Raw genomic sequence first — 19043 nt, 5'->3', positions numbered from 1 at the left:
ATACAGAAACAGTAAAACTGGAAAAGCAAAAATTAATCAGTGAACAGCATGTGAACTGACAAACCCACTAAGTGTGAGGGCGTTGGCTAGAAGTAGTCATTTTTGCAGCTGAATGCAGAATAATTATTCGTTTTGGTCACAGTCAGCTAGCTGCTTTGGGAGACAGTGCTTCATTTATGTAATGGTTGTTCTATGAAACTTGAGGAAGAATGCTAGACTCTAATTCCTCTTTGCGAATGATCCACATTATTTTATCTTCATGAAAACTTGAATTTTTAAAAATCTGTTTTTAAACAAGAAGTTTCCGAAGCTATGTTTCTGCCTGGAGACCAAACTCACTTGGTGGTGGGGATTCACAGTCTTCTTTTTCCCATGACTCACTGGTTCACCAGTTTCCCTGAAACATTGTCTAGGAACACACCCCTTTCTAAGCTCTTGTTTGTTTAAGCCATTAGTCTCATGTTTATGTTCAAGGAAGCTATTAGAATTACTGTACTCTAGGCCAGAACTCCTCAAACTATAATGTGCATATGAATGATCTGACTCTCTTGTTAAAATGCAGATTCTGACTCAGTAGGTCTGGTATGACTTTGAGAGGCTGCATTCTTAGTTCTCTCCAGGGATTTTCGAAACTGCTAGTCCACCACACTGAACTGCAAGGCTCTGGTGGGGATGGGGTGGGAGTAGGTAAGAAACCCCCGTTTCCTAATTACATTTTTAGTACAAGTGAGTACTATGAGAATCCATCTCAGTAGTGAACAACAGAAGTGATAAGAATGTATGGGCCTTCTAACTCTTTTTAAAGTTAGCACTTTGCTGGTCTTAGAAAGCCACTAAACATTAACTGGAGTTTAGTAGAGCTGAGTAAGGAACAGTTGGGGCCTCCCTTTCAGAACTGAAAACCTACTGATGCCAAAGCCCATGTGCCCAGCCTAGAAGTATTCTGGACTCCTCCGCACTCTCTTACTCCCCCCACCCTGAGCTCTGCTTTCTCCTCTCCATATTCCTTTTCCTGGCTCTTATCAGCTGTGAGTACTCTGTGGCAGAAGTATCTTAACTGATCTTTGGGCTCCAGCCTTTTTCCTACCTCCAGTCTTCTCTCCCTCTCCACATAGACGTTATCTTTCAAAACACAGGTGTGATCCTATCACTCCCTGGATTAAAATCACTTAATGGCTCCCTATTAATTACAAGATAAAGTGCAAATTCCCTAGACTGGCATACAATGTCCTTCAATATCTGGACCTAATGACCTTTCCAGAAAGCATACCTTCCTGTCACTTAAGAGTACCTTATACTCTTTCCTTTGTTCTAAACATGCCATGATTCTTTTTTCAAATTTCTCCACTTCGTCCTCTCAAGAATCCGCATGCCCACCCTGACTGACATTCCTCCCTCCTCCATTAGTATACTTGTGACTTCAAAGACTTACCGCATTGTGTTATCAATGTGTGTACACGTCTGTCTCCCTCACAAAGTCAGAAACTTCTTGAAGCAGTGCTGTTCTCTCCATTGAGCACGATAGGCACAATATTAGGGCCTATTGCTTTCCAAGAGCTTTGTGAAAATTTTTGAGCCATGGAAAAAGAAAATGATTGGCTTCAGAATAAAATCTACAACTGGGATTAATCGTTTCCAAAGCAAAATTATACAAATCCTTTGTAATTTTAAATTCAAAATTATATTTAATGTGGGATATGGTTATAGATTAGTATGTTGTGATGTAATAGATTTGTTATCCCCCAAAATGCAATTGCCTACAGCCCATGAAGGCCTTTAACCAGCCCTTCAGTTAGTAACTTTATTCGTAAGCATTTATTTAACACTTGCTTTATAAGCAGACACTGTTCTGCTTTGAGAATAGAAAGATGAAGAAGGTACTAGACTATTCTCAAGGAGCAAAAATAATTATAATAATAAATACTTGGGGACACAACCTCTGTGCCAGCTCTCGTGCAGTGCAAACACACCTATTATCCCATTTGGTTCTCAAAATATCCTAGTGAGAGAGGTATTATACCCATTTTACATGGAAGAAACCTGAGGCTTAGAGAGCTTACGTAACTTTTCCAAGGTCTAGCTAATAACTGGCAGTGCTAGTATTTGAACCCAGATCAAAATCAAGAAAAGGAAACAACCCTACAAACGAATGCTCATAAAAAGTTACCGGTGTGATCAGTGCCGAGACTAAGACAGGTACCACACACTGAGGCAGCAGTCAGCAAACCTGTGCAGGCCACAGAGCTTCACAGAGAAAGTGAAAGACATGAGCTGGGTTGTGCAGGACAAGTAGGAATTCCCCCATGGTCGTTTTCTGCTTTTATAAATAGTAATAGATGGGTTTGATCAAATAATGATAACCTAAGAAGTAAACATCAATAACAAGTTAATGGCAGTCACCAATTTTTTATTGATGTGCTTACTACATTCAAGGTAGATTTTTTTACGTAAGAATATCTACTGGTGTCAAAGTATAATTGTCAAACTAAACCAAAGATTACTAACTAAATTTTGTGCACTTTTCTTTCCTCCAGTGTCACAGGAAGGGGGAAAATGACAGCCCCTTGTGCCACAGTAACACACCACTTACTGAAGGTTAGGTTTCTAGAGACTCTAAACATCCTAGGCACACCCAGGAACACCTTAGTAAGTGGGAAAGACCTCAACACCAGTAGCTCTCAAAGCTCTTGCACTTAGTAATAAAGGAAGGAGTTATCTGTGAAAAGTGATGGCCAGCATTGGACGGAAGCAGTGGACACATACAAGCCTAAGAAGGCTCAGATTGTTTAGAGAAGGGCTAAATATTCCTCCATATTTCCTTAACTCATGGGATCGTCCCAGTATACGAGTTTAGGAAAGAAAATAGGGAAGTTAACAAACTGTGGAAATTATTTTTGTTTAATTTCATTTTAATTTTGGCCTTTAGAGAGCGATTCAATTATATGGAAAGCTCACTTTTGTGGAATGTCACATTCCCTCTGGATGCTAGCTAGATATCTGCGCTGTTGACTGTTGAGGTTTTCCAGTGAGCCTGGTGTGTTTACAGCACTCACCTAACACTGGTGACCCTTCACAACCTTAGAACATGGAGCTTGTTCTTGGAACTAATTATGGTCCTGTATTTACGAGGGACACCAGAAAATGAGTCATGTTTTTAATGCTATAGAGTGAAACTAACTCCAAATGTCAAGTCCTCTGCCTACATCTGCTATTCACCTTATACTTTTCTTACTTACAATGGTTTTATTTTACAATTTAACATGAGTGATGCAGATGCTTTAATTTACTCTGTGTTTTTAGTTAGTTAGCCTTAGAATGAAAGGAATAATAGCTAAAGCTCTGAAATTGAAAAAAACTTCCAGCAGATTCTGGAAGATCATTGGAAGGTTCTAGTAATATAGACAAAGGCTGCATGTAGGAAGAAGATGCTGGTGAAAAAGCTGTAGGAAGAGAAGATGAAATCCTTTATGTAACATTTTTGGAGCTAAATAAAAAAATACCGTTATGTGACTTTCCTCACTTGATTCCCATAATAAACCCCGGAGGAAAGGAGAGACCCGGACGAGAGGAGAGGTACCATTTACCCTTTTCAAAATATAAAAACAGATTCAGATTTCCAGTTTTCCCAGTTTCACCACCAGTGAGCTCAGAACTGCAGCACAAATTCCTGTTCTCCAAGTCTGACATCTCATTTCTCCTTAGGTGCCTCTTACGAGTGAAAAATGAGGTAACAAGTACTGTCCTTATCACGTTTGGACACAAATACTGGCCTTTGCACTGGGCACCCGGCAATCATGAAAGTAGAATCTGGAATCTCCTTTCGCCACTCTCCACATTCAATCCCTTCACCAAACTCTGGCTTTAAAAAAGTAGCCTAATGCATGTCTTTCTTCTCAAAAGCCCAGAGGTTAATAAAACATCACTTGTTTTATGACTGACAGATGATAGAGGGAATAACTTACCAAATAAGGGCCTTAGTCACGGAACCTAATTTTCCAGCTAAGAAATTGTCATTTCGTATAATAGTCCAAAGCTACTTGGCTTCCTGGTAGGAGATGTAAGTTGAATGTTGCAGCATTATTCAGCATGATGATTATCACAGATTTACAGCTGTTTCTTGAACAAACCATATTACACACACTCAGAATACTCTGTAGAATAAGAATATGAAACATCTCTCCGCTCCCATTTTCCCGTTTTCTGTTTCTGTAGTAATGTCAGTTGAAGCTGACATTCACTCTGAGTCCATATCTGATATGTTCCAACTGATATCCTTACTTGCTTGTCCTGTCGGCTCTAAGCTTTAAATTTGGAAGGTTTTCAATGGCTCTTGTTGGCAGGAAAAATGAACAAGGAGATGTAGAGAGAGACTGCTATTACAGCCAAATTTCAGTCACTTAGGTTGTCGATACTAATGAATGCCCTTGAAGTAGATACTGTAAATGCCTGAAGTTGGAGTTGAACGGCCTTTTGAGTTCGGATCATTCTGCAGAACAGACATCTTTTCTCTAAATACTAAAGGCCCAGTATTTAGACTCTGGGTATAGAGCTAATTTTATCAGTGTTGCAGTCCCGATTGCTGATAGGCTTCAAATTCCTTGATACGCTGAGAGTATTACTTGAGGTTTTTTCCTAAAACACATAAATGAGATATAGCAGATTCTTCCATAAATTCCCCTCCATTCTTTTAGCATTATAAAGCCTCATTAATATAGTATAATTGTTAACTACACCAGATCTGGAGTTAAATAGACATAGGTTCAGATATTGGTTTCAACCACTTACTTAACCTTTTTAAATCTCAGTTTCCTCAACTGCGTGATGGGGATGATGATAAAATACTGACCCACATGGGATTATTGTGAGGATCAAATGAGTTAACTTAAAAAAAACAACAGCAACAACAAAACAATACGGAAGCATAGCTCCTGACACAGAAAACATTTAAAAAATATGTTAGCAATTGTTATCATGCAGATGATTAAAACAATGCCCCCTCCAGAAACCATGGGAGGTTTTTGATAGTAAAAAAAATTAATAACAAACACTTTGGAAAAGAAATAATTTGTTTCTCTTGCCTCTAGACATGAAAAAAAGCAGTCACTTCCCTTTTCTTCCCTGTGTGTAATAATTATTGTTACATGTATAGCCTTATGATTTTAAATGTTTTATACTAATTGTTAGTCTTTTAGCACCCCAGAGGCAAATGTAAAGGGGAAAAAAATCAGCTTTTAGTGAGTTGAAACAAAAGTGACCCAAATTTAATCATAATACCTCTTATCGAAGGTAAAATGATATTAAATTGAGTGCTTAAAAGCAGGTTATAAAAAATAAGGGAAATACACGTGCCATATCCATTAAGACTTGAGGTTGGCGTTGTAAGGAAATTCAATTTTAAAACCAGTAGAGGAGCAGTTAGTAACAGCAAGTCCTGCAAACAATCTGCATCTCTAATGTGCTCGTGACTTAGGGGAATTGAGATGTTGTCAGTTAAGTACAGTGACCACAGCCGAGTCAGCCAGCCATCGCCATCTCCATAGCTTTGAAATCCTAAATTTTTCTTTTCCTTTGGCTAGAAAAAGGCAACATTATATTTAATTACAGACTGGGAGCTCACCAGAGGCAGTGGTAGTGTTTATAATAAATGATTTGGCTACTAAGACGTCTTCTGGGGTAAGAAAGAGAGAAGTCCAAGTTCCCTTAAGTATTTATAGAAATAATAGAACCTAGTATTTGTATCTTCCTTTGTGGTTTTCAAATATTTTCATATGTATTTTGAATTTTAATCATGTAAACTTTTTGTGTTAGTTATTAATAACTTGTGATTTGGGAAATGTGGATAGCTTGATATGTGGATTAAAATTATGGGATCCCATTATCCCAGGCTTAAGCTAACTGGGAGCCGTGCCCACCATACTGGATGGTGTAGGAGTCCAGCCTGTGCTTTGTCAGCTACCAGCTTCTAGCTGCACAATTCATTCTTTTTAGAATATGAGTTCCTTCCCGGCAAGTCCATACTCAGGGACAGCAGCATTTTGTACAACTAGTTTTTACTCTGCAAAGAAGGAATCTAATATATCCCAGAGAACATGGTATCATATTATCAGTTCATTAGCAAAGTGGTGGACACAAGATCAGCACTGGGCCTTCAGCACACTTTGTCTAAAAGAAACAATGTGTTTTGAAATGCTGGAGCACCACCCAGCTTTGAATTGCTACTGAAGCAGCTCAATCTAAAACTGTTCTTTCGTTCTTCTTGTGCCATGAACAGCATCACGGAATCAAACCACTGAGAAGAAACTACTTGCTTTGCCAACACAATTAGTTTTGTAAGAAGCCTCTGTCTTCAGATTGTTCTCCTCCAAAGTCCAAAGCAGATGACTGTGGTTCTTTTTTAATTAATATTTTTTTAAGAGCCCCCTTTCTCCCAAGAGCCTCTAAGCAGATTTAACAGGCTTAAAATGACTCTTCCACAAGGTGATTTCAATGCCATCTCACAGGCAAATGAAACAGTGACTTTTCTACTTTGGGCGTTCTGGGTTTTTTTCTCTCTTTCAATTCTGGTAAAACCTGTCCACTGCATGGAGTTTTTCTTCAGGGTTAGACTATCTTCTCTCCTAAAAAAAAAGATACTATCTTTTTGATGAACAAAAAGACCATGAAACCTGTCCAGCTATGAAAAGGAGTAAGAGGAGAAAAGAGTCTGGGATTTTCACCTTTCAGTGTGAATAGCAAAAGGATTCAGTGATTATTATTACCTTTTACGGTTTATGTTCATATTCCTGTTTCTTTTATTGCCCTTCACTTCTTTGGTAAGTGAATTTTAATGGAAAAACTAATTCAGATCTCCGTGTTTAGTGGAAGGGTATCACTCCCCACAAACGTCCTCCGGAGGGGACATTTTATGGGATCACACAGCTCAGACCTTAAGCGTCATTGCTTGGCCCATAATTGTGGGATCTGATTGAAAAGTCCTGTTGAGCTCAGTCTTTTAAAAGGACGGCTGCTAATGTGATGGTTAAAATCGAAATAGCACAGGCACAGATGCCATAACAACTCTCTTTTGTCAGTCTTCCTTGAAAAGAGTTTTCACACATCTAATCAATGTTTCTTTTCACAAAAGAGATCCTCATCCTATAAGTAAATACAAGTTGGACTGTGCTTGACCTCAGTGCTTCAGCCTTAATGTTGAAAAACAATAGACACAAAGGTAAAAACAACTTAATGCTTATTCATCTTTAAAGTTAAGACTCAGGTCACTTTTGGTTTGTTATGGTGTAAGGGATCATTCTCTTAGAAGAGAAAAGCAGAAACAGCTCTTCTTGCAAATGAATGGGGACAAGAGAAACTACATAATTGTTTACAATAATGTTTGTCCTGTTTTTGAACCTGACTACTTTCCAGTTTATCAATTGATAGTGAAATTAACAAAAACCTATTCACTAGGTAAGTTTGATGGGCGTTAGATCCATCAGACAACTAGGTTTGGGAACTGAGAAGGGGAAATCTGTGCCATTTCATAACTATCTCTTTCAAAAGGAGCTTCAAAATACAAAGGATATTGCAAGACATGAGATTCGCAGAACTGGACCTTTGAATAACGCGGTGTGGCTGAGGTTCCGTTAGACCCTGAGCTGAATGCATTGTGGTGAGCCACCAGTGTAAACATCAGTATTCTTGGCTGTTCCGCCTACATGTGCATTTTAGAGTTAAAGGTGAAATTCCATCTTTAACCCCCTTGTGGTTGTCTGAGAAATGATTAATGAACTAGATGTGGTTCCCTGCAGACCTTTCAAAGGGTGGATGAAGGATGGAATTTCAGCTTTTTTTTTTTAAACCAGGCCTTTTGCTTAACACAGCTTCTAAAATTAATGTCCTTTTTTGAATGCCAAGAAAACAAAGGGAATTTCTCAAAAGTGTATGCAGTTTGACACAATAGGCCTTAATTGGTGTCAAGAAGATGTTAGGATGAATGGGAAAATGCCCATTTAGCTGATAAGAGTGAAAAGTGGAGCCTGGTTACGAGCTGTCATTTCAACGTGTATTTAAACTATAGCAAAACTGAAACATATTTGCCATATAGATCATAATGACTCCAGAGGAGCCATTATACTCTATTATGTAATTACATAATCAGAGCATGCATGGTAATCAGCTTTTGGAATTCAATGCTAATCAAACATACCTATAGTATGTGTTTAAGCTAAAACAGAGGACGTTAATTTGCCATTAGTCAACTAAACAAGAATGTGTATACAGAATATTCATGAATAGCTTAATGTTTTGTCAGATGATATCTTTTGTATTCAGGGGAAATCAACAACTTTAATTGAAGAAGAAAACCCAGCACTGAGGAAGATTACTCTTTAACTTGCCATCCAAAAATTTGCCTCACCTTTTACCGATTATAAAAGGAGATTAGATTAAATTCAATGTTTTTTCTTCCCTAAAACTCAAATGACACAGCAGTAACGATATTATAGGAGCCCCTTATGAGCGCCTGACCGTCTCCATGCCATAGGATACAGTGTACAAAATACGACACAAAACAAAGCTTTTAAAAAAAAAAAAAAAAGAAAAAATACTTGAACACATACTGCTTGTGTAATTAGAAACCAGTAAATGTTATTTAGAAAACAGCCAAGAGTAGAAATACCTTGCTGACCCATTAGGAGATGTCGTGCCTCACACTTGCCAGGTGATTTTAGGTGTATCTCCTCCTTGGATTCCATAAAGGTTTTATGAATAAGAAGGTGGCAGAATGAAATGGTGTGGTCAGTGTCACATACTCTTGCCCACTCAGTGGTTTAGTATGTCTTAACTGTAAGTTTATGAGCTTTATGATTCACATTCATTATTTTGACCACTGAATAGACAGACATTCCTTGGAGCAGATAATCAACATATTCAACTTTACTGTTTGGGATAGATAGCAAAACATAGATGAGGATCAAAAAGGTTAAAAGAAGCTTTGTAAACAGCAGATGGATTGAATGCTTTTGATTTTAAATAAATATTCAAGTATTCACGAAGGTCGAAGTATTGCCTCTCTTTGAAATGAAGAGTTGTGTTTATGTGGAAGAGGTCTCACCCTTAACCCTAATCCACAGTTGATGGATACTGGTTCTCACTGTCTCTCATCTGCACGTTGGATCACTAAAAATGTTACTGTAATATTTAAATGGAACTAAATTCTTTCGTCGAAAGCTTTCATGGCTTGAACTTCAAATAATTTATTTTCAAATTACTTTTACTGTAATTCTTATTAGTTCAAATAGTTTTCTGATATAGAACTCTGGAAATGGAAGGAACAGTTTAATGAAAGATAGGATTGAGTCTTTTTAAAGGAAATGTACAAAATATGCTGACAATAATTGCTTAGATAGAAATCAAATCTTAATGGCTTTGTTAATGATTTGTAGTGAGCACTGTGTTTACATTGACTTGAGGGAACATATGCAGTTAGAAAGATTTTTCCCTCAGGGTTTCAACAGAATCTAAATTTATTTTTTTCTTTTCCTGAAATGTATTCAATTCTAGTGCTAGCTCTAAGAAACGTTAGCAGGAATTACAGTGCCTCGCTTGGTGATGGTTTTATTTGGGTAGGGGTAGGGGTTCTTTCAAGCTGGAGATATAACTAATTTGGTTGTAAAATGGGATCCAATTGAAATGAGAATGGGTGAAAAGCCATTTGAAGCTTGAAGACACAGAGGGTTCACATTCCAACAGAAAATAAGGTTTTCAAAAACATGCAAGTTTTTTGACTCTGTAAAGTCTAAACTTAGATACCTCTTGAAGGGAAAGTATTAATAATACTGAGCTTTTAATTTGTATAAAGTTTGAAGAACTATGGTATTTTGTTTTTTAATTAATGTCTGCATTGATCATCGGCAGGGTGATTTTTCTTTTTGGACAATTTGTGTTTTTGGTTTCACTTTTGCCTATTTAAACAACTTGACTGTGCTAATTAACCTTAGGTTCCGTCTTCCATACAGCAGAGGGGGAAAAAAAGATTTCCCTAATACGATTTTGCTACTGAAGGAGTAGGTCAGGGGACTTTATTTGCTCTTTCTCAGGGTAAACCCAGTTGAGTCATTGGTGAACCTCAGTGTCAGTAAGTGTTTACATTGTTGCTGTAGTATAAACCGAATTCTGTTCTAACTATGACTTGCCCTTTTATTATAGACTTGACTGGAGAGACTCCCCCGATGTTAAATGAAGTGCTTTATTTATTAACAGCAAGGCAGCAGGGGCGAAAGCTCGCTGTGCTGGCAAATGCCCGCCATGCACTGGTAATAAAGGCATTCTCCAGGGGCAGAGTGTGCCGAGCGCTACAAGAAGGAAGCAGTCGTAAACAAGGTGTTTTACATTCAGGACGGTTTCCCTCTCATCTTGAAGAGTGTAATTGTGTTCTGGATAAATTATGGAAATAAAAAAAAATCAGACGTTGCTCATAGGGAAATAACCCTCTTTAAAAGCAAGTAAATTTTCCAAGGCAGAGCCTTTAGAACCTTGGCAACAAATCCTGATGTTGGCTGGTTAGAAAGTACAAACTGTATGGGCTGGAGAAGCTGATAGAACTGGGTACAAACACTAGGCCGACCACTTAGCTGAATTACATTAGGCAGCTTATGAAATGTCTCTGTGTCTCGGGCTCTTAGTCTTCAAAATGGGGATATTGAAAACTTCAGGGGTTGGAGAGGGAAAAGTGTGCGAAGCAACTATTAGCACAGTGCCTGTCACTTGGTAAATGTTTGTTCCCTTTCCCACTTCCCCTGAATGAGAGAATGTCATTTCTCAATCAGCTTATTGCTTGAAGATTTGCCCCGTCAGCCACTCAGGTAGCCATACTGTTCAGTGAATAGATTCCAATTGAGGCAAGGTTGTGTATAATGTCATTTCAACAGAGTTTATAACAAAATGATGGTTCAGGAAAAATTTCATGAGTTAAGCCAATTGAAGATTGAATTAGTAGGTGACTTATGAGCCAGCTGCACTCAGCCCTAACCAACTTAGCTGAAATGGTATTACTAATCATCAAAATAAATTTTATCTTTTCCTAAATAACGTGCTTTCTCTTCCATGTAATGAATGTACTAGCAACTTCTGGTGTACTATGGGAGGCTTGCCTGTGAGTGAATGGACTTCTCCAATGCCAGAGTTTTGTTGTTAGAAATTGTGGGGCAAATAAACAAGTTATAGGAAATACAGTTGCTGGGATAGTTAAAATCCACTTTGGTTCTGTCTCTCAAATCTCACCCCTATATACCAATTACCAGTCAAATGTCTATACATGTCAGACATTGTTCCACCCTTAAAATAAACTACCTTGCTATTAACAGCCTCATTTAACGTCTATAGTATATTGTACCTACTTGCTATCTTTTGCAGAACATGTGCTATTTATGACTTGACAGTATGTCTACTAATTAAGTTTTAGAAAATTGGAAAGGTTTTTAAGTGGATTATTTAAGAAAGGCACCGAAGTTGCCTGTTTGTACCCTTCTGCTACATATCAAATTGTGTTTTGTAACAACCTAATTGTCATGATATCTGTTTTAAGGGGAAATTTACCAACTCATAGTGCACCCTTCTGTTTGGAAGAAATATTTGAGGATGTGAGCAGAAATTATTTTTACATAAAGGCTTCAGGCAGTTAAGAGTACTGACACACATATCATATTTTCATCACTGTCATTCACTCCCTTTGCCTCAAATAAATAGGTCATTATTATTCCATTTCAGACATCTTATGGCACCTCGAAGTATGGAGCTCTGTTTAATATAACCACTATCCAGCTGACCCATATAATTTATTGGTGGTTTTTACAGAGTGACGTCCTTGGGCTACCACCATCAGCCAAGGCACTTAGGTATCTTTCAGCAAAATATTTCATTATCACTTATAATTTTTTTTAGCATTAGCATTAGCATTATAACCAAGTTAACGTTCTACCGTGTTTCCCCCAAAATAAGACCTAACCGGAAAATAAGCCCTAGCATGATTTTTCAGGATGACATCCCCTGAACATAAGCCTTAATGCGTGTTTTGGAGCAAAAATTAATATAAGACCTGGTCTTATTTTCGGGGAAACACAGTAGGAATTGTCATTTTCTGAGACACTGGATTTTAGGTTGGCCTTAGAAATTTCAAAAAAATAATATAGTAGTAATGATACCACCATGCATTTGCAGAGCATTTTATGTACCAGAGCACAGGAAGGGCAAAAATTCACAGATGACAAAAATTTTACCTGAATGATTTATTCCATAATGACACATTAAATTGATCTGATCTTATATTAAAATATTAATATATTACTTATATTAATAATTCTTATAAGAATTATTATTCTTATAATAATTAAGAATATTTAGACTTCTTAAGAAACAAAAAATAAAAAACCCTCTCATTCTATTTTATTACCTTCATTGCTTAAAACACAAAATCATAGTGAATTCCTCTCTGTTCTCATCTCCTGTGCAAATGTTTTATAGCTTTAATATAAATATAGCATGCTACTCAGAATACACTAGGATTCCAAGTAAAGACTGAAAGTACATAGTTATTTCCACAAGGACTATTCTATTAGAGCATAACTGAATTGCAACTGGCTTTAAGTCACAGGAGCTGCAAGATGGTAGTATCTCTAAAGCCTTGGTTTATGTCACAGGGGTTGAGCCTAGTCACCTAGTACCCTTTCCCTATGTTCCTTTTATAAATGGAAGATTCTTATTTGGGTTGCTAATAAACTTCCTTTAGATAGAAGAAATCTCCCCCACAACCCAATAGACCCCATTTGGTATTCTGGTCTCCTCAAGGCAAGTCCCATGACTTGAGACAGTTACAGCATTTGAATCATGCAGTTTAATTTTTCTTTCCTTACTAGATTGGGTTACCCTGAGGAAATAAGGGTATTGTCCTTTCTGTAAATACTTTTGCCAGGACCAGTATAACCACCTTCAAAAGCTTGCTTGATTGGCAGGAATACCCTTTCCTTGTTCTTTTCTCAAATCTGGAAAAAAACTACTCCTTCCAACTGGGTTCTGAATTCTGTGTTTGTCACAGTAATCCACTGAGGAAAAAATAAGCATCCCTTCAGTTTTTTCTGATCACTCTTTCTCTTTGTGGTTATTCTATAATGCTATTCACCGCACTGATTTCACTGCTGGATCAAGCTAGGGCAGATTTCCCCTTGTACTCACTACAAGCCCTGTGGGTCTGCGTTCCCATACTCAGGTTAATTCCCTGAATTAGAGATCTCAAGGCGGGGTTTCATTTTGGTTTATTCTTCCGATACCAAGATTTTTGTTTATCCATGGCTCTAATAATTTCTTCCTTATCCCTCAAGTTTCCTCTTTCCTAATTCTCTACCAGAGGCTGGTCTATTTCTAGGTGGATTTGGCTGAAAGCCATCTTAGACACCCCTTCTCATACTTCCCCACTGTGTCCTGCCAAAAAAAGGATCCTTCAGCAGAAATATGATAGCAGGTGCAAATCCTCCATTGACTCTAATTGCATCTCTATTTATGCTGTCTCATTTTTTTTTTTTAGAATAGTATTTATCTTTGACCTTTGTTTCTTAATGTGACATAGTTTTGTTAGAGAGTGAATAAGCCACACCAAGCTGATATATAATTACATAGAGAGCTCCTTGAGGGCAGGGACAGTGGGCCTTCATTCTTGTATTCGCACCATTCCCAGCACATAATACTTGCTTAATAAATGTTTGGATTTAACATCTAGAGAAATGGTGATGATGGTGATGATGATAGCAGCTACCATTTATTCATGAGAAACTAGACACAGTGCTAAATGCTTTATCTTCCTTAATCCTCCCAACAGTTCTGTGAGATGGCTTTTAAATACTGTCTGTCCCCAGTTTGTAGATGAGAAACTGGCGGAAGGTCTTCAAAAGATTCACCTGAGATCATACAGTTGAAAAGCGGTGTCTTTCTTCCTCTTCCTGATTGAACATTATACCTATTGCCTACATTCTACTTTTGTTCTGTAAGTGGGATTAGATGTGTTTTCACCCACACTGCAGCTTCCTAAAGGACATCCCTAGAACAATGTCATATTCTTCTCCATCCCCTACTACGCCAGATGGAGAAGTGGACATTCAACAATTGCTTCTTTTTTTTTTTTTTTTTTTTTTGCTTTTTAATTGAACTCTTTTTGTCCTCCTACCTGTGTGGAGCATTTGGGACATTTATGAAGCCCCTGGCCCTTGTCACTAAGGTTAGAAGCAACAAACTACACAGGTCTAGAGATAGGCCTGATTATTACATCAGTGGGTCTAAAAGCCTTCAGTTTTTGACATGTTGGAAAGGAGGTATTCTAAATGACTAGAAGAGGGTAGTCTGTAGGAAACGGCGTGGTTCAGTACCAGCTGGGACTTTGGGTGAGTCAAGGTATGTGTTTCTGGGAGCAGAGTAAGCCTTCCTGGGACTTTATTGAGATTCCAAAGGGTCATAGTGGGGTAGATCCTCACGTCCACACAGTAAACAACTGAACTGCCTATACAGTAGACCCCCCCATCCATGTTTTCACTTTCCATGGTTTCAGTTACACACAGGCAACTGTAATCAGAAAATATTAAGTGGAAGATTCTGGAAGTAAACAATTCATAAGTTTTAAATTGTGAGAGGTTCTGATTAGTGTGATGAAATCTCAAGTCATCCAGCTCCGTCGCAGCCAGGACGTGAATAATCCCTTTGTCCAGTGTATTGGCACTGTATACGTTCCCCACCCATTAGTGACTTAGTAGCCATCTCTGTTATCAAATCGCCTGTGAAGGTATCACGGTGCTTGTGTTCAGGTCACCCTTATTTTACTTACTAATGGCGCCAAAGCACAAGAGTAGTGATGCTGGCAGTTCAGATATGCCAAAGAGAAGCCTTAAAGTGCTCCCTTTAAGTGAAAAGGTGAAAGTTCTTGACTTAATAAGGAAAGAAAAAAATCCTATGCTGCGGTTGCTAAGATCTATGATAAGAACAAATCTTCTATCCGTGAAATTGTGAAGAAGGAAGAAATTCGTGCTAGATTTGCTGTTGCACCTCAAACTGCGAAAGTATAGCCACAGTGTGTGATAAGTGCTTAGTTAAGATAGGAAAGGCATTAAATTTGTGGGGGTGGAAGACATGGGCAGAAAACGTGTTCTGACTGATGGCAACGTGTTTTGCCACAAAGCACTGAGCCACCCAGCAAGGCATCCCCTGAAACGAGTGACATCAGCCATTTACTGCAAGTGAGGGATGGTTACACAGATTCAGGGCTAGGTTTGGACTGAAAAATGTAAAACTTACGAGAGAGAGAGAGAGAGAGAGAGAGAGAGAGAGAGAGAGAGAGAGAGAATGTTCACATAGCTTTTATTACAGTACAGGTGACCCTGGAACAACACAGGCTTGAACTGCATGAGTCCACTTATATGCGGATTTTTAAAAATAAATATGTACAGTACTGTAAATGTATGTATTTTCTCTCTTAATGACTTTCTTAATATTTTCTTTTCTCTAGCTTACTTTATTATAAGAATACAGTTTATAATACATAAATTGTACAGAATATGTGTTAATAGACAGCTTATGTGTTCAGTAAGGCTTAGTAATTAAGTTTTTTGGAGAGTCAAAGGTTATACTCGGATTTTCCACTGCATGGGGGGGGGGGGGTTAGTGCCAGTAGCCCCCACGTTGTTCAAGGGTTCAATGTATTAGGTTGACGCAAAAGTAATTGCGGTTTTTGCAATTATTAACCTTTTAAACCGCAATTATTTTTGCACCAACCTAGTATGTCGTTCTAATTTTTCCATTTTATTATTATTGTTGTTAATCTCTTACCGTGACCAATTTATAAATTAAACTCTATCAGATGTATGTGTATGTATGTATGTATGTATGTATGTATAGGAAAAATACCTACTATATATAGGGTTCAATACTATCCCCAGTCTCAGGCATCCATGGGGGTCTTGGAACACATGCCCCGTGGATAAGGAGGGACTGCTATGCACTGGGAATGCCCACATCCACCAAGAAGACAGGATGGTTTACTTGTCCGTCCCACCTACTGCTGTTAAGTGGTCCCTTGAGTTTTCTGTGAGGTGACCAAATTGCTTAGCTCAAGGGCATGTGAGCTGAGGTTGAGTCTGCGTCCCTCCCCTACTCCATTTGTGACAGCTGCACCTCCTCATAGAAGCCAGACTCTGACCTTTCCATATGTCTCCAACACAGTACTCAACTAGTACAAAATACTGGAGGCTGAAATGTTGGCATCACAGCTTTTGAGAGCATATCGATTCCAGGTGTAGTTGTATTTTGCCCCTAGATCTATCTCGGATTAATAGACTGACTTTGTCGACTATGGAGAAAGGTATGGGAGCCATACCAGATGTTACTACTGGTGTCCACTTCCTAATACGCTCCTTGTTTCTCATTTTAATTATTCTCATTAACAAAATTTTAATTGATGGAAATTTTTTCTGATCTTTTTTTTTCTCCCTTTTTTAAAGGTGATGGACAGAATTTGTTTACAAAAGATGTGACAGTTATCGAGGGAGAAGTTGCAACCATCAGCTGCCAAGTCAATAAGAGTGACGACTCTGTGATTCAGCTACTGAATCCCAACAGGCAGACCATTTATTTCAGGGACTTCAGGCGTAAGTTTCCATTTCTATAGTATTTGATGACAACTTTTTTCCTACATGTTGTCTAGATAAAGAGATTGCCAAGGCCTGCTTTTTTTAATTTAAACTTAGGCTTAATTCTTCAGAGGGAAGAAGAGACATGCAATCATAATCTTTCTACTTAATAGAAACCTTGAATGGTCCCTTATAAAAGTAAAGCAGTCTCACTTTGCAATAGAAATTGATTGTAGTAATTCAAGGTGAATTGCAATTGAGTCCCAAATACTTAGCTGACACAAACAACTCAAATAGGCTAAGGCAAGGAAAACATAGCATTCTGAAAGGTAATCTGTTTGGTTTGAAGATTGAAGTTTCCAAGGCAGCCTATAAAGACAAAACCAAGTCTCCTATCACCATAGCACCTCTGGCATATGAGGGTGTCCATGTACTAAAATCTTTCCAAATGTAATATCACAAAAGTCAATAATCGAAACCTAGTTGCATATCATAGTAATTGTTCAAATGGGTGTCAGGGCTTGGCAAGAATAAGAATCAGATCTTTCGAAAAATTATTTGAGAGCGCTGGTGCCTAACCAAAACAGGTGATGAGCATGTCCCTTCTTGCCTGCTTCTCCCCCCATTGTCACCTCAATATATTCATGACCTGTGGAGAGCTGATAAATCTAAAGAATATTTAAGAAGATGAAGGAGGGTAAAAGGAGAAAAGCCAGCTTCTCATTCTTAGAGTGATTTTTTTATCAATATATACTAATCTAGCCTTTGCCAAAATTAATATAAGGGCTTTAAAAGTGAATATTTGATATAAATAAAGAAGTCCACATTCATTGATTGTGTGGTGACTGTGATTTCCCACTTTATGCCTAATCAGCTTCATGCTGTGAAGCTGAATGTATTAGGTTGGTGCAAAAGTAATTATGGTTTTTGCAATTATTTTTAACCTTTTAAATGCAATTACTTTTGCACCAACCTAATACAGTGGTACTTCGCTTTTTGAACGTCTCCATTGACGAACATTTTGGTTTATGAATGCCATAAACCCGGAAGTAAATGCTTCGGTTTTCAAACATGACTCAGAAGTCGAATATGTCACACGGCTTCCACTGAGTGCAAGATCCTGAGACCTAGCTGTCGGCTGTTTTCGAATGTTTCAGAGCTCGTGGATTACGTTCAAAAACCGAGCTACCACTGTAGTTAGGAAACAGCAGGACAGGTCTAAGGCCTCCGTGGGCCTTGGGTCAGGTACACTTGGCAGCTCCACCTAAATCATAGCAAATAATATCAAATGCAAAGAAGCATCCAAGTTAAATTGGATTGTTTTCCTATGCGTTTTTTATTAATGATTTTCATTTTGACTTGAAATTACTAATGATGTTTTGGTTTTCTCTCATAATTTGGAACCACTGTTTTTTTTTTAATCATTACGGAGGTCATTTTGTTTGTTTGTTTATTTTGAGGAGGGCGCAGCTCACAGTGGCCCATGAGGGGATTAAACCAGCAACCTTGGTGTTATTAGCACTATGCTCTAATCAGCTGAGTTAACCAGCCACCCCGTAACCACTGGTTTTAAGGCCTCAGATTTTTAGACAATTAAAAGAACCTGTAGGTCCTACTCCCTGAACTCCTGGCATACCCTTTCCTTCTGTTTTCATTTTACCTATCTCTGAGAAAAATCCCAAACCATTTATGAATACGTGCTGAAAACTGACAGCACTTGGAATTGTGACAAGGTGTAGTCTGTGTGTATGTATTGTACATACTCACATATTCACCTGTGTGTGTAAGTTTCCTTTTGGATGGTGTTATTTGTCCACCTACGTGATTAGAGAAGTCCAAAATAGTAACTCAGGAAGTACAAAGGGTACTTACCCAACAGGTACAAAAAGACCTAATCAATGTTTCCACTCTGTAGCTGCCTTTCTACTCACCTGACGTTTTTCCTCACCTACTGTGTTTCCCCGAAAATAAGACCTAACTGGAAAATAAGCCCTCGCATGATTGTTCAGGATGTGTGTAATTAATAAAATAAGCCCTAATGCATCTTTTGGAGCAAAAATTAATATAAGACCTGGTCTTATTTTCGGGGAAACACAGTAGGGTTTATTTTATATTACGAGCATCCTGAACAATCATGCTAGGGCTTATTTTCTGGTTAGGTCTTATTTTCGGGGAAACATGGTAGGTAAGAAAAATGTCCTTTTTCCCACAGTTACGAACTCTGTGTTTTGTTTCACAGCTTTGAAGGACAGCAGGTTTCAGTTGCTGAATTTTTCTAGCAGTGAACTCAAAGTATCATTGACAAATGTCTCAATTTCTGATGAAGGAAGATACTTTTGCCAGCTCTACACTGACCCCCCACAGGAAAGCTACACCACGATCACAGTACTGGGTAAGAAAGGC

General features: G+C 38.2%; 1 protein-coding gene across 6 annotated transcripts in view; it reads left to right on the top strand.

Annotated features, from left to right (window-relative positions):
* Window positions 1-19043, top strand: part of CADM1 (cell adhesion molecule 1) — a 323545-nt gene that overhangs the window by 249790 nt on the left and 54712 nt on the right. For all 6 annotated transcript variants that reach the window (XM_081061892.1, XM_081061889.1, XM_081061890.1 and 3 more), the window contains exons 2-3: window positions 16512-16658; window positions 18880-19041. In XM_081061892.1, the coding sequence (XP_080918018.1) occupies window positions 16512-16658; window positions 18880-19041 (309 nt within the window). The remainder of the gene's footprint in view (window positions 1-16511; window positions 16659-18879; window positions 19042-19043) is intronic.

This window comes from Rhinolophus hipposideros, assembly GCF_964194185.1.
Source record: "Rhinolophus hipposideros genome assembly, chromosome: 10".
NCBI classification, from domain to species: domain Eukaryota; kingdom Metazoa; phylum Chordata; class Mammalia; order Chiroptera; family Rhinolophidae; genus Rhinolophus; species Rhinolophus hipposideros.
This window is presented reverse-complemented; position numbering and strand designations above follow the sequence as displayed.